Source organism: Saccostrea echinata, unplaced genomic scaffold, assembly GCF_033153115.1.
Source record: "Saccostrea echinata isolate AGI-Se365-2 ecotype Australia unplaced genomic scaffold, CSIRO_AGI_Sech_v1 ptg000082l, whole genome shotgun sequence".
Lineage (NCBI taxonomy): Eukaryota > Metazoa > Mollusca > Bivalvia > Ostreida > Ostreidae > Saccostrea > Saccostrea echinata.
Window position 1 is genome coordinate 51,702 of NW_026889831.1, and position 21,583 is coordinate 73,284.

Here is a 21,583-nt window from a genome sequence, read left to right on the forward strand (position 1 = left end):
GGATGCAGGGTCTTCATCTGTATCAGGTAGTTAAAAATGGTGTTCCAACGAGGGTCCCAAGTACGAATTATATGAGCAAGCGTTAAATGGTAACTTAGAGAGCGGGATTTGGTAACTAACCCTAACCTATCTCCCGTTTGACTGGGTTTAAGGGCACTCGTTAACTACGTGGGGCTGGAGGGTCTTCATCTGTATAAGGTAGTTAAAAATGGGGTTCCAACGAGTGTCCTAAGTATGAATTATGTATGAATTATATGAGGAAGCGTGATTTGGTAACTTAGAGCGGGATTTGGTAACGGTATAGCGGGATTTGGTAACAAAGCAGGATTGTGTCACTTTTGCCGGAAATGTTGACTTGATTTTATTTGAATAAGCTACATGCTTCAGTACATCTATTTTAAATTATGATTTTCGGTATAATAGATATGTATATAATTAAAAAAATGGAAGAAGTAGCGTATAATGGAAGAAGTGTCGGAAATTTTGCTTCCAACAGTCATTTGCTTTTAGAATTACAATCATAACATCTACCTTTGGAGAGTCAGAATCAGGGGTAGGGTTAGGGTTTGAACTACCTTCCTCAGTACCTGTCTGCGATATCTAGAATATAAGAAAATATTTCACCGACATTTTAAAAAGAAAATAAAACATTTTCACCGAAGGAAAATGCCAAGAAATAAAGACAAGTGCATTAAGATATATCTCTTGAATGGAGCTCGTCTGTGCAATCTGTTTGATAGTTCTTATTGCCTAAATAAAAGAAAACAGGATTTTTGAGCATCCTTAACTGTACAAATTTGAATGTACACTATCTGAGGATGCTTCCACATAAGTTTCATCTTTCCTGGCCCTTTGGTTCTTGAGAAGAAGATTTTTAAATGATGCTTTTATTTTTTCACTAATTTCTAATTATCTCCCCTTGAAAGAGGGCATGGCCCTTCATTTGAACAAACTTGAATCCCCTTCGGATACTTTGTGGTAAGTTTGATTGAAATTAGCCCAGTGGTTATTGAGAAGAAGTCGAAAATGTGAAAAGTTTACACACAGACAGATGGACAAACAGACGGACAGACAGACGGACAGACAGACGGACGCCGGACAACATGTGATCAGAAAAGCTCACTTGAGCTTTCAACTCAGGTGAGCTAAAAAAAATATTTGACATTTGAAGGTTATTTACGAAGTCAATCCAATAACAGATTTGTATTGGAGAGAAAGGAGGTGTCATCTAATAGGTCTTCATTGCATAACGCATCACTGAATTTGCATATGCAATATTGCTAGGCCAGGAATGTACATTGATTCTGACCAAGAATTGTGTTTTCAAATCAGAATTGAAGCACAGTTCTTAAATTCCGATAAGAGAAAAGGGGATTTGCTTTAAAAAATAGTATTCCTTGTGAAAATGAACATAATATATTCCAAACAACTAAAGGTTTTATTTGCTGGAGTTTATTAAATAAGTAAGCTTATCAAATTAAAATTGGAACCTTTGATCCACTCCCATAATAGATCCTTGTGTAGCCATTACAGGAGTGGATGAAAGAATCTAGTTTTTATAGATTGGTTATTGAGCACACAGTATATGTGCAATGTACTTAATTTTTTTTTTTTTTGAGGAACCCATACTCTTGCACATTTTGCACTGTCTGTAGTCTGTTTGTAGCCAAGAAATGAATTCTACTACTACTCCATTATACAAAATTTCTTTAAAATTTGAATATATTTAACACAAATACATATATTTGTATTTTACTTGCAGTGAAACCAGATTAATGGATGGAAGACGACTGAGAAGTGGGCGAAAACAAACTCGTTATAAACTCCATAGAGAACGTCTTCGAAAGCCTTGAAAGATTTGAGTTTAAATTTGACATTGGTCAAGTAAAAGATGGATTTCTAGCCACGTTTAGGAGTCTTATGTGCTATGTTTCCTTTCGAGAGGTTAAGTACATGCTGTTCAACTGGAAGGATACACCAGCTAGACCATTCTGGCTGGAAGAATTTACGCAATGTAAATGTAGAGAGGATGTTCTGTACTCGAACAGGTGCAGGACGAGGAAATACATAGCTTTCCTTGATGAACTGGCTAATTATCTCACAAAAATTGAAACTTTAATACTGCCATTTGATTGGTCTTGCATGAAAAACATTGAAAATGTCACTAGACTAACCCTTTATTCAAGAAAAATGAAGATACCAACCTACTGCTAGGAACCTCTTCCACTGTTTCCACACTCTTCCTATAAATAGCATAAAAATTTACTATCAACAACAAACAAGTGATTCATTTGTCAAAATCATTTTCATTGTTAAGATCTGAAAAGTATTGCAAATGTGAATATACTCAGCCATAAATACAAGCTTCTCTAACTGTTTCCATTCTTCTGATTTCCTGATCTTCTCTACCTAAATGTCACAAAACACTTCAGCAAATTTAAAAAAATATATTCAGCTTTAATCAATTCTGCTTCAGACCGTTCTTTTCATCATCACTATATCCTCTATTACCCCTGACCAAGCATACCAAGACACCTAACCACTACTGTTTTCCTAGTATACCCTGAACAATTTTAAATTTACATAGTACACCCATTACTCCTAATCCTGACCAAATATATCCGAACTATTTTCCCATTAGTCTCACCTAATATACCTCTACGCATTACCCATTAAACCCTTCCTCATACTCACTATTCTTTTTTTCAAATTCAATTGATTTTCGTCCTACCAGTTAGAAGGTCCTTTTCATCGAGAATTCACAGTAAGATTATTACCATTTGGCATTAATTTACGAATTTTATTTGAAACATCAACGAAAATCCTGAAATAGTTTCCAACGGTATTTGGTAACTCCAAGTGCGGGAAATGGTAACATAAACTCATTGAAGGCATTTCTAATGGGTATGCCAAATGGATCAAGGGATTATAGCGTCAATGGGTTCATTATATTTAACATGCAGGGAGATGATACCCTTTGCTTCAATAGTTTACCAAATCAAAGCAAATGAGTGATTTGGTAACTCAGAGCGTTATTTGGTAACCTAAAGCGATAATTGGTAACTTGTGCGGGATTGAGTAACTTGTGCGGGAAATGGTAACCTAGAGCGGGATTTGGTAACGATATAGCGGGAATTGGTAACAAAGCCGTATTGGGAAACGTGCGGAAAACGGTAATCTGATTGAATTTCAATATTTTCTATGGGGAAGGAAAGAAAAAGAGTACTAGAATGTCAACTTGGTTGTTATATGTTCTGTGCGATTGGATAAAAGGGTGGGAAATGGTAACCAAGAGTTTGTGCATTAAATGGTTACTAAAATAACAGTATTCGTTCAGATGCCTCTTAGATTATTAAATGGAATTGCCGAAGCTGAGTGACTAAGATGACAATAAAACTACGGATTATTTTAACCCTAATCCTTACTTAACTGTACAAAATCCTTGCTTATTTGAGAAATGCCTAAATTTTATGAGCAAAGAATTCCTGCTTTTATTCACTTTTACCCATAATGTTTAAGAAAGGAATGCTTATTTTTACTGTGATCAATGAATTCCTGCAGTTACTGAATTAGTCTAACCCTTATCTTTAAGAACAAAAGAAACGTTTGTGTGATATTCAGATGCTTAATTCTTAATCAAATGTGATTCAGAATGGTGGTGCTGTATCATCACTATATCACTTGATAGCCCTTTGTGAAACCTTGCAAGGTGCAGCTGTCACCCATCCAAGTACTGATCATGCTTGACGTTGTTTAACCTGCATCATCAAGACGAGGGACATGTCGCATAGCCAGAAATGCTATCTTACTTGTAAATCAGTATAAGTTCCTTTTATATTTCAGCTATTTTTTTGGGGTTTCATTATTTTTTATTTGGACAAATGACATACACTTAAACAATTACAATGTGGTTTATGATACACACTGAATTAAAAAATACTAATGGGAAAAGTTTAAATTTTTAATTTTCTCAAATTATCTCCGGTATTTTTATCAAAGCTATGCAATGGAAGTAAGCTGATTTTTCCAAGGATGCAGTGGGTTAGGATATGCATCTTTTTTCAGCTGCGTCCATGATACTTTCCCTACAAACAGTTCAAATGATTATTCAGCTGTAGTGCAAATAAAATCAAATTTAAAGTCATACAAGTATGATTGTGCTCACAAACCTTTTATCATCACTTGGGTCTGTAAGGTCCTCCAGGTGTAGAGAAGGTACACATTCATCACTACAAAATGAAGATATATGGATAATTGAAGAAATATATTTCTATACGATTGAATTAATGCTTCAAAATTCAACCTACGTCGTAAAGTTGTCCACAACTTTGGGACTTTGGAAGTGGAGGTACTCAATGCGCACTCTTTTGGAGATGTGGTGCGTCCTCCGCAGATGGTCCCCAAAGCGCACAATGGCCTTGTTGCACAAAATAAATTGGCAAACAATGTAACGCCCTGTAACTGTTATTTAGGAAAAAACATTGTTAAAAAATAAGTTCATTTTTTTCTTCATCATGATTTTATCCTTAAAAGATCACGGTTAGCAAACTTATATTCTTGTTTCCCTTAGATGTATCAACTGCAAATTATAGAATATCTCCGATATTATTAGATATTATAGAATATCTAGGTCAGATTCATTACCAGAGAAACAAGGATCTTTATTTCCCTGGGACTCCGCCACATCAGCTTCCATCTCTACTAAAAGGAATCACAAAATGCTCCAGTTTTTACAAAATGCAACTCGATAAGATGATATGAAGGAGAAATAAATGATATAAATATTAAATACCATAAAATTAAAAAAAATCAATATATATTTGGTGTCTATTATCAAAAGGAGACAAAACCTGTGCGAGAAATGGTAACCTATAGTGGTGTTTTGGACGCGTAGAAGAGTTCCAAACACAAAAGAGCTCCAAACACAGAAGAGTTCCACTAAAAACGGATTTTTTTTTCCGGAATATTGCAATCCGGAAAAAATAATTTCCGGTTTCAGGGATTTTTGCTAACAAAATGTTAGATATCTTAATTAACCCTCTTTCACTTTCTTGATTAACTTTATATGCGATTTGATGTACGAAAATTCAAATGACTACATGTAATACCTGCATCGGAATGGAGAGACTCTATACCTTTTTCCTCACTCATACCAATTCCTTAAAAAAAGAAACTATTCTTTACTAATAAAAATTTTAATATCTAGTTTTATTTGTGTTTGAGTGCGATATTCTTTTATTGATTGAGGAGAATTTGCAACACATTCCTCTACATTAAGCAAACAACTATTTTTTTATCTCTATTCATTTATAAAGAACAAAAAGAAAACAAATAAGAATAAATGATAACTTGTGCGGGAAATACTTACCTTGACCGGACTTAAGAATTGGTGTAGCGGGATTTTGTAACAAAACTTGTGCGAGAAATGGTAACCTATAGTGGGGTTTTTGACGCGCAGAAGAGTTCCAAACACAAAAGAGCTCCAAACACAGAAGAGTTCCAAACACAAAAGAGCTCCAAACACAGAAGAGTTCTAAACACAAAAGAGCTCCAAACACAGAAGAGTTCCAAACACAAAGGAGCTCCAAACTCAGAAAAGTTCCAAACACAGAAGAGTTCCAAACACAGAAGAGTTCCACTAAAAACGGATTTTTTTCCCCTGAATATTGCATTCCGGAAAAAAATTCCGGTTTCAGGGATTTTTGCTAACAAAATGTTAGATATCTTAATTAATCCTCTTTCACTTTCTTGATTAACTTTATATGCGATTTGATAATAACGTAAAAAGTCAAATGAAGCAAAGTGACATAATTGGTAACATTTTAAATCTGGCTATTTTGCTTTATATATGTTTCTCAAATTCTCTGCCCCTTTATGAAAATGAGAGAATTCTAATTTTCTCAAATTATCTCCGGTATCTGATTTCTTTGCATATCAAATTGGGATCTTATACAATATTTTACCGAGAGATATGTATAAAATTCAAATTACTTTTTACAATATGTTAATTAAACCTGCTCTCTCCATAGACTTCAATGTAAAGTCAAATTGCAATTTATCAGACAATAATCAAACTTTGTAAATGTCTATGATAGATCATTCTTATTTAATAATATCTTCTAAATGATACTGTAAACATAAAAAAAACTGCACTAATCATTTATAAGGCAAAACTATTTTAAGTTTATCGTCATGCTTTACACTCATTTTCATTCTCACAGAGAGGTACCTCGCAATTTGCTGGGGTACCTCCTAATTTATTACATGCTCTCCGGGACTTAGGCGCTAATTGACGCCTTCGTCACCCCCAATCTTTATTTACATACACACATCACGCATATTCAATAATAACTAAATTTGAAATATTTTTTCCAATATGAGCAGAAAATTTCTTTGAATTGCGAATGTTAAAGAGAAATTCAATTGTTGTACAGGACAATAATTAATACATCATTTCAATTATAGCTACTCAATTTTTTTCCCAACACCAAAAAAATGAACAACCAAAATTTATAAATCTTCAATGTTTTATAGTGACTAACTTGCTTACAACAAGAAATTCCTGCTCATATTGGTTAATAAAATAAAAATTTAATTAAATAAAATTCTGTTTAATAGCAGTTGTTTTTGCGTAATTAATGTATTCTTAAACTTGGCAGTTTTTCTCATCTATATTATTCAGTCATGAAATAAAATGCAACCTTAACTTAAAAAAAGGAAACAGTACTGTTAAATCACTAATTTTCGTGGGGTTTAATTATCGTTATTTTCTTTGCATGTCGAGACCCAAGAAATTTATGTCATCTACGAAATGAAAAAAAAGTTGAAGTTTGAGTAATTCTTTCTCATTGAACCATGAAATGAAAACCCAAAGAACAAATACAATTTGACACCACGAAAAGTATGTGATTTTGCAGTATACATATCAAAAGAAATTTTCCGTCGAAGAAACTGTTTCAAAATATAAATTCTAAAATATTCTCCCAAAAAATAAATTGCCTACCTTTTAGCGTTCTCTTCCCTGGTAAATTTTTCAGTCCGCACTCTGCAGCGTTAGGGACACTGTGTGCTTACACTGTTCTATGTGACGACCTAAAGATGATACACAACTCCGCAGCTGGCGTCATCATATACACAAAGTCAAAGCGCGCTCTGTGTGATCTTGGACGCACAGAAGAGTTCCAAACACAAAAGAGCTCCAAACATAGAAGAGTTCCAAACACAAAAGAGCGGATGTGATCTTGGACGCGCAGAAGAGTTCCAAACACAAAAGAGCTCCAAACACAGAAGAGTTCCAAACACAGAAGAGTTCCAAACACAAAAGAGCTCCAAACTCAGAAAAGTTCCAAACACAGAAGAGTTCCAAACACAGAAGAGTTCAACTAAAAACGGAATTTTTTTTTCCGGAATATTGCATTCCGGAAAAAATTTCCGGTTTAAGGGATTTTTGCTAACAAACTTCACTTTATTTTAGATGTTCATTAAATATTTTCGTTAAACTGTCTTCTTTTATTCTTTGAATCATTGTTTAAAACTTAAATAGAGAATGTATCCAATGTATAATGAAGCATAAAGAAAAGATATTGAACAATTTTGAATCATTTTATATTATTTAAAATGTATTGCTGAATAATGTAAAAAGTCAAATGAACCAAAGTGACATAATTGGTAACCCTAACCCTACCCCTAACAGACATAGCTGAGATATATAAGGGATTTTGAAATACTTACAATAAGGTAGCTTCTCTGGCTGTGAGGTATGTATCACGCTTTGCATGACGCAAGTTAAGCGACGTCTAGCGTGTTGTACTATTGGGTGGGTGACCACTGCACGTTGATAGCTACCAGGCGATATAATGATGAAGAAAGTAAAAGTCTGAAACACAGCTGATAAAGGCTTACTCTTCTGAATATTGATATTTTTTCTTTTCTTTAAGGAGTACAAGACCATAAAAGCAATCAAGTTCTAACTCAGTGATTGATTTGATATAATTCGTAGTGTTTACATACAGAAAGTGACAATATTACATACTCTAATATGTCTATATTTTGAACTTATAATATCAAGAAGTTAATATAACCCCTAACCCTGATCTAATATACTCTGACTCATTTCTCATTAAGCTGATCTAGTATACCTCCACCCATTACCCAATACACCTTAGCATATCCTTTCTGCACTATAATTTCTTTTAGCGTTTTATTAAATGTGTTTTAATGAAAACTTCTTTCCGCTATTTGGTAACACTGAAAAGAAAAGACTGTCTAACAGGAAAAAAAATGTTTTTTGGGGTCGTGTTTTCTATACGATTTGGGTCATTTTCTATCCAAAAAAAAGGGGTCAAATGTTGGTCATTTTGTATTTTGCATTATTGAAACAGTTTCCAACGGTAATTGGTAACGTGAAGTGCGGGAAATGGTAACCTAAGCTCATTGAAACCATTTCTAATGGGCATAACAAATGAATAAGAGCATTATTTGGTCAATGGGTTCGTAATCTTTCAAATGCAGGAAGATGACACCCTTGGTTTCAATAGTTTTTGAAAACAAAGCAAATGAGTGATTTGGTAACTTAGAGCGTTATTTTGTAACCTAAAGCGATAATTGGTAATGTGTGCGGGATTGGGTAACTTGTGCGGGAAATGGTAACCTAGAGCGGGATTTGGTAACGGTATAGCGGGATTTAGTAACAAAACGTTATTTGGTAACTTCGAGCGGGATTTGGTAACTAACCCTAACCTATCTCCCGTTTGACTGGGTTTAAGGGAAATCGTTAATTACGTGGGGCTGGAGGGTCTTCATCTATATAAGTTAATAGAAATGGTGTTCCAACGAGGGCCCTTAGTATGAATTATGTATGAATTATATGAGCAAGCGTTAAATGGTAACTTAGGGAGCGGGATTTGGTAACTAACCCTTACCCATCTCCCGTTTAACTGGGTTTAAGGGCAATCGTTAACTACGTGGGGCTGGAGGGTCTTCATCTGTATAAGGTAGTTAAAAATGGTGTTCCAACGATGGTCCTAAGTATGAATTTTATGAGCAAGCGTTAAATGGTAACTTAGAGAGCGGGATTTGGTAACTAACCCTAACCTATCTCCCGTTTGACTGGGTTTAAGGGCACTCGTTAACTACGTGGGGCTGGAGGGTCTTCATCTGTATCAGGTAGTTAAAAATAGTGTTCCAACGAGGGTCCTTAGTATGAATTATGTATGAATAATATGAGCAAGCGTTAAATGGTATCTTAGAGAGCGGGATTTGGTAACTAACCCTAACCTATCTCCCGTTTGACTGGGTTTAAGGGCACTCGTTAACTACGTGGGGCTGGAGGGTCTTCATCTGTATCAGGTAGTTAAAAATAGTGTTCCAACGAGGGTCCTAAGTATGAATTATGTATGAATTATATGAGCAAGCGTTAAATGGTAACTTAGAGAGCGGGATTTGGTAACTAACCCTTACCTATCTCCCGTTTGACTGGGTTTAAGGGCACTCGTTAATTACGTGGAGCTGGAGGGTCTTCATCTGAATAAGGTAGTTAAAAATAGTGTTCCAACGAGGGTCCTAAGTATGAAATATGTATGAATTATATGAGCAAGCGTGATTTGGTAACTTAGAGCGGGATTTGGTAACGGTATAGCGGGATTGGGTAAAAAAGCGGGATTGGGTAACTTGTGCCGGAAATGTTGACTTGATTTCATTTGAATCCTATCTTACGGGCATAGGGCATTGAGAAGAGTACCTAAATGTCTGTTAGACCGTACGTTCTCAGAGATATTTAAAGAACAAGCTCTTGGCTACTGTACTTCAGGAAATCAAAGCAAAAAGGTCAATTGGTCAATGAAATTATATTCCTTCTTGAATTTTCGGAAATATAGTTCTATATGTCCGATGAGATGGGGCCTAGATAGCGTCTACTATAGTACAGAGTAAATTGACAGTGGAGACTTATGCTGCTTCATGTTCACGCTAGCAAGTACTAACAATACGATCACTTATTATTAGGAAACAAAATATGGGCAAAAATTTATGATATTTAGAAGAAATTCTCTGCCCCTTTATGAAAATGAGAGAATTCTAATTTTCTCAAATTATCTCCGGTATCTGATTTCTTTGCATTTCAAATTGGGATCTTATACAATATTTTACCGAGAGATATGTATAAAATTCAAATTACTTTTTACAATATGTTAATTAAACCTGCTCTCTCCATAGACTTCAATGTAAAGTCAAATTACAATTAATCAGACAATAGTCAAACTTTGTAAATGTCTATGATAGATCATTTTTATTTGATAATATCTTCTAAATGATACCGTAAACATAAAAAAACTGCACTAATCATTTATAAGGCAAAACAATTTTAAGTTTATCGTCATGCTTTACACTCATTTTCATTCTCACAGAGAGGTACCTCGCAATTTGCTGGGGTACCTCCTAATTTATTACATGCTCTCCGGGACTTAGGCGCTAATTGACGCCTTCGTCACCCCCAATCTTTATTTACATACACACATCACGCATATTCAATAATAACTAAATTTGAAATATTTTTTCCAATATGAGCAGAAAATTTCTTTGAATTGCGAATGTTAAAGAGAAATTCAATTGTTGTAAAGGACAATAATTAATACATCATTTCAATTATAGCTACTCAATTTTTTTCCCGACGCCAAAAAAATGTACAACCAAAGTTTATAAACCTTCAATGTTTTATAGTAAATAACTTGCTTACAACAAGAAATTCCTGCTCATATTGGTTAAAGTTTTACAGAATTATCAAATTACAATTATAAAAATTTATTTAAATAAAATTCTGTTTAATAGCAGTTGTTTTTTGCGTAATTAACGCATTCTTAAACTTGGCAGTTTTTCTCATCTATATTATTCAGTCATGAAATAAAATGCAACCTTAACTTAAAAAAAGGAAACAGTACTGTTAAATCACTAATTTTCGTGGGGTTTAATTATCGTTATTTTCTTTGCATGTCGAGACCCAAGAAATTTATGTCATCTACGAAATGAAAAAAAGTTGAAGTTTGAGTTATTCTTTCTCATTGAACCATGAAATGAAAACCCGAAGAACAAATACAATTTGACACCACGAAAATATGTGATTTTGCAGTATACATATCAAAAGAAATTTTCCGTCGAAGAAACTGTTTCAAAATATAAATTCTAAAATATTCTCCCAAAAAATAAATTGTCTACCTTTTAGCGTTCTCTTCCCTGGTAAATTTTTCCGTCCGCACTCTGCAGCGTTAGGGACACTGTGTGCTTACACTGTTCTATGTGAGGACCTAAAGGTGATACACAACCCCGCAGCTGGCGTCATCATATACACAAAGTCAAAGCGCGCTCTGTGTGATCTTGGACGCGCAGAAGAGTTCCAAACACAAAAGAGCTCCAAACACAAAAGAGCAGGTGTGATCTTGGACGCGCAGAAGAGTTCCAAACACAAAAGAGCTCCAAACACAGAAGAGTTCCAAACACAAAAGAACGGGTGTGATCTTGGACGCGCAGAAGAGTTCCAAACACAAAAGAGCTCCAAACACAGAAGAGTTCCAAACACAAAAGAGCGGGATTTGGTAACGGTATAGCGGGATTGGGTAACTTGTGCGGGAAATGGTAAACTTCAATTGAAGCCTTTCTAAACTGCTCCGGAGCAATCGTCGTAAAAAACCCTTTACCCTAACCCTAACCCTAACAGACGTGGCTGAGATATATAAGAGATTTTGAAATACTTACAATAAGGTAGCTTCTCTGGCTGTGAGGTATGTATCACGGTTTGCATGACGCAAGTTAAGCGACGTCTAGCGTGTTATACTATTGGGTGGGTGACCACTGCACGTTGATAGCTACCAGGCGATATAATGATGAAGAAAGTAGCGGTCTGAAACACGGCTGATGAAGGCTTACTCTTCTGAATATTGACATTTTTTTTTTCTTTCCTTAAGGAGTATATGACCATAAAAAGCAATCAAGTTCTAACTCAGTGATTGATTTGATATAATTCGTAGTGTTTACATACAGGAAGTGACAATATTACATACTCTAATATGTCTATATTTTGAACTTATAATATTAAAAAGTTAATATAACCCCTAATCCTGATCTAATATACTCTGATTCATTTCTCATTAGGCTGATCTAGTATACCTCCACCCATTACCCAATACACCTTATTTAGCATACCCTTTCTAATTATTTCTGATTTTTTTTCAAATTCATTTGATTTTTCGGCTTACTAGCTATTAGGATCTTCTCATGAAGAATTCAAAGTCTTCATGACATTCAAGGGTTTTGGAAGGTATGCAAGATATTATTTAAGTATTTTGATCGTTTCAACCAAAGTAAAGCACTATAATTTCTTTCAGCGTTTTATTAAATGTGTTTTAATGAAGACTTTTGTCCGCTATTTGGTAACACTGAAGAAAAGACTAAGTCTAAAAAAAAACAACGTTTTTTGGGGTCGTGTTTTCTATACGATTTGGGTCATTTCCTATCCAAAAAGATGGGTCAAGTTTTGGTCATTTTGTATTTTGTATTATTGAAACAGTTTCCAACGGTATTTGGTAACGTGAAGTGCGGGAAATGGTAACCTAAGCTCATTGAAACCATTTCTAATGTGCATAACAAATAAATAAGAGCATTATTTGGTTAATGGGTTCGTAATTTTTCACATGCAGGAAGATGACACCCTTGGCTTCAATAGGTTTTGAAATCAAAGCAAATGAGTGATTTGGTAACTTAGAGCGTTATTTTGTAACCTAAAGCGATAATTGGTAGCTTGTGCGGGATTGGTTAACTTGTGCGGGAAATGGTAACCTAGAGCGGAATTTGGTAACGGTATAGCGATAATTGGTAACTTGTGCGAGATTGGGTAACTTGTGCGGGAAATGGTAACCTTTTTTCAATTGAAGCCTTTCTAAAGGGCAGGAGAAGTAAAGAAGAGCAACAAGTGTTCAAAAAGTTGCAAGTTTATCACATTCTGAAAGATGACACTCTAGGCTTCTGTAGTTAAAGAGAACAAAGCAAAAGCGTGATTTGGTAACTTAGAGCGGGATTTGGTAACGGTATAGCGGGATTTGGTAACAAAGCGGGATTGGGTAACTTGTGCCGGATATATTGACTTGATTTCATTTGAATCCTATTTTACGGGCATAGGGCATTGAGAAGAGTACGTTCTCAGAGATATTTAAAGAAGAAGCTCTTGGCTACTGTACTTCAGGAAATCAAAGCCAAAAGGTCAATTGGTCAATGAAATTATATTCCTTCTTGAATTTTCGGAAATAAAGTGCTATGTGTCTGATGAGATGGGGGCCTAGATAGCGTCTGCTATAGTACAGAGTAAATTGACAGTGGAGACTTATGCTGCTTCATGTTCACGCTAGCAAGAACTAACCATACGATCACTTATTATTAGGAAACAAAATATGGGCAAAAATTTATGATATTTAGAAGAATAAGCCTTCATCAATTGTGTTTCAGACTGTTCCTTTTATCATCACTATATCACCTATTACACCTAACCTAATATACCTGTACACCTACCCATTGCCCTTTCCTAGTATACCCTGAACAATTACTCATTTACCTTGTATACCCATTACCCCTAACCATGATCCAATATACTTTGACTCATTTCTCATTATGCTGATCTAGTATACCTCCACCCATTACCCAATACACCTTACTTAGCATACCCTTCCTAATTATTCCCGATTTTTTTTTTCAAATTCATTGAATTTTTTGTCTTACTAGCTATTAGGATTTTCTCATGAAGAATTCAAAGTCTTCATAACATTCAAGGGTTTTGGAAGGTATGCAAGACATAATTTAATTATTTTGATCGTTTCAACCAAAGTATAGCACTATAATTTCTCTTAGCGTTTTATTAAATGTGTTTTAATGAAGACCTCTTTCCGCTATTTGGTAACGCTGAAAAAAAGAGTCTAACAGAAAAATAAAACGATTTTTGGGTTCGTGTTTTCTATACGATTTGGGTCATTTTCTATCCCAAAAAATGGGTCAAATTTTGGTCATTTTGTATTTTGTATTATTGAAACAGTTTCCAACGGTATTTGGTAACGTGAAGTGCGGGAAATGGTAACGTAAGCTCATTGAAACCATTTCTAAAGGGCATAACAAATGGATAAGAGCATTATTTGGTCAATGGGTTCGCAATTTTTCACATGCAGGAAGATGACACCCTTGGCTTCAATAGTTTTTGAAAACAAAGCAAATGAGTGATTTGGTAACTTAGAGCGTTATTTTGTAACCTAAAGCGATAATTGGTAACTTGTGCGGGATTGAGTAACTTGTACGGGGAATGGCGATCTACAGAGGGATTTGGTATCGGTATAACGGGATTTGGTAACAAAGCGAGATTATGTAGCTTCCTGGAGATGGTAACTTTTATTTTCAATTGAAGCCTTTCCAAAAGCGGAATAATAGAGGAAGGAGTTGACGTTAAGGAAGAATTAGGGTTATTCATATGAAGAATCCCTATTTCTATCAACAAATGTAAAAAGAAATCCAGATTCCATTTTTTCCCTATCAAAGATCATTTGTGAAAGAAAACACATCTAAAATCATTCCTTTACTGTCAAACTTTCTCTGAAGTTTGATTATCAAATTTTACCTATTTATACATGAAAAGTCAACGGTACAGAAAAACTAAGTGTTTGCTTGTTAAAAGTAAAATCAAACTTGATAAAACAATTTCGATAATGAAATGATGATTTAACGTTAATGGACAATCATATAATGTGAATAAATACAAGAAGCATATAACTACAAATAATCAAGGCTTTGAATAATCTCACAAGACTAAAATCTGAGTAAGATAGACTAAGTTTCAAATAAAGTCTTAACCGGTGTACGATAGTACCATAGTAAACGTAATCACGTACAAACTACTTATGAACTATATAGTTAACTATTATAGTTTGCTATAGTAACTTATTGCTAAATATAGTCAACATTTCTAAGGCTAACCGTGACTTCAACTTCAAGAAATTCACTTTCTAAACAATGTCCTTACTCTGTCAATTATTTTCTTTTGGTACTCTGATCCTAATTTATTTTGCATATTTAGCAAGAACAGCCTTCCCTCCTGTGATTCTTGGAGATGGCTAATCACTGCCAGTTTTGTAATGCCTTTTGTTACGTCCAATCCGCTCAGCAGGACTACTAGAGTTCTCACCTCTATCTCACTAAATGATCTCCTTCTATGTGGCTACAATACATTTAAAATCATGTAAGGTATGTTTATAAAAACTAAGATAATGAATAATTAAGCAAATGAAATATTAGAAGTACCAGATAACTTACCCCTGACGGCAACTGTGGAAAACCTTCAGGTGTTTGTGTCTTTTTCTATTTAAAACACACTATGTTTAAATATCGTCCGATTCATTTTTTGAAATACAATTTCATAATTTTAAAAGTTTTATGATGAAGAGACTTAAGTATTTGATGATCATAGAATTTTTTTTATAAGCTACGTGCTTCAGTACATCTATTTTAAATTATGATTTTCGGTATAATAGATATGTATATAATAAACAAAATGGAAGAAGCAGGGTATAATGGAAGAAGTGGCAGAAATTTTGCTTCCAACAGTCATTTGCTTTTAAAATTACAATCATAACATTTACCTTTTTAGAGTCAGAATCAGGGGTAGGGTTAGGGTTTGAACTACCTTCCTCAGTACCTGTCTGCGATATCTTAGAATATAAGAAAATATTTCACCGACATTTTAAAAAGAAAATAAAACATTTTCATCGAAGGAAAATGCCAAGAAATAAAGAGAACTGCATTAAGATATACCTCTTGAATGGACTTCAGTATTTGATGATCATAGAATTTTTTTTTATAAGTTACGTGCTTCAGTACATCTATTTTAAATTATGTTTTTCGGTATAATAGATATGTAATAATAAACAAAATGAAAGAAGTAGCGTATAATGGAAGAAGTGTCGGAAATTTTGCTTCCAACAGTCATTTGCTTTTAAAATTACAATCATAACATTTACCTTTTTAGAGTCAGAATCAGGGGTAGGGTTAGAGTTTGAACTACCTTCCTCAGTACCTGTCTGCGATATCTAGAATATAAGAAAATATTTCACCGACATTTTAAAAAGAAAATAAAACATTTTCAGCGAAGGAAAATGCCAAGAAAGAAAGACAAGTGCATTAAGATATACCTCTTGAATGGAGCTTGTCTGTGCAATCTGTTTGGTAGTTCTTGAGGCCTAAATAAAAGAAAACAGGATTTTTGAGCATCCTTAACTGTACAAATTTGAAGCTTTGAACGTTGAAATCAATATAGAAACGTACTTCACTTTCCCCTTCCATGACAGCCGTTATGAGCCTGGACACGGGCACCGCCATCTTTGATTTGTCTGACATGTGATAATATCTGTCGGCCGTGGAAGGCTCATGGGACATGTGCCTAGCTAGCACATCCCTTGAAGTGGGTACAGCCCTTCTGACTTCGGTGACAACGGATTTTCTGAGCCTAGTTGTAGAAATCGGTTTGTTTGAACCGAACATTGTATTCCACAATCTGCCGAGACCTTTGTTTAAGCCTGAATTGTCGAGTGGCTGTGGAGGTTTTCCCCCCGTGGGCCATTTAATGAAAATGGAATCCGACATCTTGAAGACGAAGTTCGGCAATCTTCTTGCCAGGTGGATATATTTTTGCACAAAGAACCAGAGCTCGGGTGATAAGCTGATCATCGCCGGGCCTTTGAAATCCGTCTTATGCTTCGTTACCTGTAATTTAAAGGTTCCTTTAAAAATTGTCCTTGGCAGAATTTTCACCAAATAGGAATTTACATTGTTACTTATGTCAGCATTTCTTCACAAGACTATCTTTTTTTTTTTTTACAAGAACTCATTTCTTTGATTGAGAGTGTGTATGCGTGAATGTGCTTAAGAGTATGTTTGATTATGTGTATGAGTGCAACTTTGGATGCAAGCGTGTGTGTGGATAACTCACAGTCAGCGTGACATATCCCTCCTCTCTTAGCTGTCGTTTTTTAATAACGTCGTGCGTTATCGAAAGCACGGCTCCTGCCCTCTGGCCATTTGCTATAAGGATCCGGAAAATCACGTAGTCCCGAACCTTGATAAATAACTCCATTGTACATTTGATATGTGAGGCTTGGCGAATCTCGTCCTCTATAGACGCCACCAAGTCAGATTTTAAAAACTGATTGATTTCTTCCGGACTTATCAAATTGCCTGTTAAAAGAAACTTGATTAAATATACATGTATATGTCACTTATAAACCTACTTTCTTATGTATGCTTTTCAATGATTTTCCAAGAAACACAAACCTAACGCATCTGCCTCCACTTCTGTTCTTCGCTTCGCAATTTTTTTCCGCAAGCTCTTCCTGGCATCTTTCAACATCTGTATCATTCGATGCAGGTGGCCCTGCTTCTTTCCAGTTGGGAAGTCTGCCTTAATACAGAATGCTAAGAAGTCCCCCAAGCTTTGCATGTAAGCTTTAACAGTGCTCGCCTGCCACTGCTCCATGGCTGTGTTGAACCAAACATCGAAGATTTGTTCCTCATCTACAAGATCCCCTACAAAGAATGTAGGGGTCTTCCGCACCACCTTCCAGATATTAAAAATATGGGTAACGATTTGGTGCGCCGTTTTTTCATCTTGAAGCGACAATGGGCCCTTCAGGGTCGCTTTAAATCGGGCCAGGATTGGAACTTGAATTAAAAAAAAGTTAATTTATATCTCTGATAGCAAAAAAAATATTGAATACATCATTCCATTTTAGCAACTTACTACATACCGGAAGCATAAAAAAGAAAGTATTAAATTTAATGAGATGGAAAGACCAAATAAAGATAAATAGAAATGATTTCAAAATTCTAGAGCATTGGCTTACCGTCGGTACATGATTGGTATTTCTCTCCTGGGCTTGGGCGAGGCCAGTAGAGGATCGTGTCGTCAGAGGACCTAAAAGAAATGAAAAGTCTCTGTAACATTATGTGACATTACGAAAGAAAAAAGAAAGGCAATGTAGGAAGTGAATCAAAACTGAAATGAAAGATATTTTTACCCTGATGGTTTGAGAATATTTCTAAATATTTATCTGATGTAACAATCAAATTCTATCACATTCCTTTATTCAAGAAAAATGAAGATACCAACCTACTGCTAGGAACTTCTTCCACTCTTTCCACACTCTTCCTATAAATAGCATAAAAATTTACTATCAACAACAAACAAGTGATTCATTTGTCAAAATCATCTTCATTGTTAAGATCTGAAAAGTATTGCAAATGTGAATATACTCACCCATAAATACAAGCTTCTCTAACTGTTTCCATTCTTCTGATTTCCTGATCTTCCCTACCAAAATGTCACAAAACACTTCAGCAAATTTAAAAAAAATATATTCAGAACAAGCTTTAATCAATTCTGCTTCAGACCGTTCTTTTCATCATCACTATATCCCCTATTACCCCTGACCAAGCATACCAAGACACCTTACCACTACTGTTTTCCTAGTATACCCTGAACAATTTTAAATTTACATAGTACACCCATTACTCCTAATCCTCACTAAATATATCCGAACTCTTTTCCCATTAGTCTCACCTAATATACCTCTACGCATTACCCATTAAACCCTTCCTCATACTCACTATTCTTTTTTTCAAATTCAATTGATTTCCGTCCTACCAGTTAGAAGGTCCTTCTCATCAAGAATTCATAGTAAGATTATTACCATTTGGCATTAATTTACGAATTTTATTTGAAACTTCAACGAAAATCCTGAAATAGTTTCCAACGGTATTTGGTAACTCCAAGTGCGGGAAATGGTAACATACACTCATTGAAGGCATATCTAATGGGTATGCCAAATGGATCAAGGGATTACAGCGTCAATGGTTTCATTATATTTAACATACAGGGAGATGATACCCTTTGCTTCAATAGTTTACCAAATCAAAGCAAATGAGTGATTTGCTAACTTAGAGCGTTATTTGGTAACCTAAAGCGATAATTGGCAACTTGTGCGGGATTGAGTAACTTGTGCGGGAAATGGTAACCTAGAGCGGGATTTGGTAACGATATAGCGGGAATTGGTAACAAAGCCGTATTGGGTAACGTGCGGGAAACGGTAATCTGATTGCATTTCAATATTTTCTATGGGGCAAAGGAAAGAAAAAGAGTATTACAATGTCAACTTGGTTGTTATCTGTTCTGTGGGATTTGAGAAAAGGGTCGGAAATAGTAACCAAGAGTTTGTGCATTAAATGGTTACTAAAATAACGGTTCGTTCGGATGCCTCTTAGATTATTAAATGGAATTGCCGAAGCTGAGTGACTAAGATGACAATAAAACTATGGATTATTTTAACCCTAATCCTTACTTAACTGTACAAAATCCTTGCTTATTTGAAAAATGCTTAATTTTTATGAGCAAAGAATTCCTGCTTTTATTCAATTTTACCCTTAATGTTTAAGAAAGGAATGCTTATTTTTACTGTGATCAATGAATTCCTGCAGTTACTGAATTAGTCTAACCCTTATCTTTAAGAACAAAAGAAACTTTTGTGTGATATTCAGATGCTTAATTCTTAATCAAATGTGATTCAGAAAGTTGCTGTATCATCACTATATCACTTGATAACCCCTTGTGAAACCTTGCAACGTGCAGCTGTCACCCATCCAAGTACTGATCATGCTTGACGTTGCTTAACCTGCATCATCAAGACGAGGGACATGTCGCATAGCAAGAAATGCTATCTTACTTGTAAATCAGTATAATTTCCTTTTATATTTCAGTTATTTTTTTTGGTTTCATTATTTTATTTTTGGTCAAATGACATACACTTAAACAATTACAATGTGGTTTATGATACACACTGAATTAAAAAATATTATGGGAAAAGTTTAAATTTTAATTTTCTCGAAGCAAGCTGATACGAACCGGTCCATCTCAGTTGTTTCTTCCAATTTTTCCAAGGATGCAGTGGGTGAGGATATGCATCTTTTTTCAGCTGCGTCCATGGTACTTTCCCTACAAACAGTTCAAATGATTATTCAGCTGTAGTGCAAATAAAATCAAATTTAAAGTCATACAAGTATGCTTGTGCTCACAAACCTTTCATCATCACTTGGGTCTGTAAGGTTCTCCAGGTGTAGAGAAGGTACACATTCATCACTACAAAATGAAGATATATGGATAATTGAAGAAATATATTTCTATACGATTGAATTAATGCTTCAAAATTCAACCTACGTCGTAAAGTTGTCCACAACTTTGGGACTTCGGAAGCGGAGGTCCTCAATGCGTTCTCTTTTGGAGATGTGGTGCGTCCTCCGCAGATGGTCCCCAAAGCGCGCAATGGCCTTGTTGCACAAAATACATTGGCGAACAATGTAACGCCCTTGCCTCACCGGTTTTTCAAACACCTCCTGCTTATGGACCTGCCTCATATGCCGCCGCATATGGACAACTCTCTTCCCACACTGTAAACAAGCATGTTTTTGTCGGAGTCTTTTTACAGTTTTCTTTTCCTTAACAGTCTTTCGGGTTGATGGTTTTTTCTTTTTACCTTTTCTGAACTTTGAAATTTCCTCCAGGGAAAATAAACTCTCTGAATCCTTTTCTGTGATTGCTTCGTTCAACATTCTCCTAAGCTCTCCTTCCCTGGAGGAAATCTGAGAGCCTTTAGTCTCAAATCTTCTATCTTTGGGGAGCGACACAGACGTTGAAACTCTGTCCAACTTGTGTGACCCACGCGCCATTTGGGACTGATGCTCCAACCATTTCTGTAGGCTATCCTCCTTCCACTGTTTCACAGACGATTCTTCGTTGGTATCATCTGGGAAAATATCCAAAAAATATGACTGTAACTGTTATTTAGGAAAAACATTGTTAAAAAATAAGTTCATTTTTTCTTCAGCATGATTTTATCCTTAGCAAACTTATATTCTTGTTTCCCTTAGATATATCAACTGCAAATTATAGAATATCTCCGATATTATTAGATATTATAGAATATCTAGGTCAGATTCATTACCAGAGAAACAAGGATCTTTATTTCCCTGGGACTCCGCCACATCATCTTCCATCTCTACTAAAAGGAATCACAAAATGCTCCAGTAATTACAAAATGCAACTCGATAAGATGATATGAAGGAGAAATAAATGATATATTATAAATATTAAATATCGTAAAATTTAAAAAAAAAAATTAATATATATTTGGTGTCTATTATCGATAGGAGAAGAAGCTGAATTAACTCCTACCTGGCACTTTTGGAATAAACCCTCCAGATCCTTTAGAACAAAAGATATATAACAAAATTGATTAGATCTCTATCTCTTCTACACACACACCCTTACAGAGAGAGAGAGAGAGAGAGAGAGTGGGGGAGGGAGGGATAGTATATTAATATATTATATATATCTTTGTTTCTATGAAAGTTAAAAACACTCTTTATGTGCACGTTAAGATGAAAGCACATGCTTTATTTTCAAGCAAACGAAAGGTGGATTGTTTATTACCTTGCTCCGATGTCATTTCATGAGAGCTAT

At 35.1% G+C, this 21,583-nt stretch overlaps 1 protein-coding gene and 1 long non-coding RNA gene across 2 annotated transcripts; both read right to left on the minus strand.

Moving 5' to 3' along the window:
• Positions 1 to 531: 531 nt before the first annotated feature.
• Positions 532 to 16,767, minus strand: LOC133176836 (uncharacterized; the record flags this gene model as incomplete). Its single annotated transcript, XM_061311903.1, has 3 exons — positions 16,342 to 16,767; positions 685 to 750; positions 532 to 600 (listed from the first exon to the last, which is right to left on the minus strand). Coding segments are annotated over exons 1-3 (537 nt in total), but the record flags the coding sequence as incomplete, so codon positions are not given.
• A 4,038-nt stretch (positions 16,768 to 20,805) lies between these two features.
• Positions 20,806 to 21,328, minus strand: LOC133176837 (uncharacterized). Its single transcript, XR_009719561.1, has 3 exons — positions 21,296 to 21,328; positions 21,066 to 21,119; positions 20,806 to 20,867 (listed from the first exon to the last, which is right to left on the minus strand). It is a non-coding gene; the product is annotated as an uncharacterized LOC133176837 (long non-coding RNA).
• Positions 21,329 to 21,583: the final 255 nt, after the last annotated feature.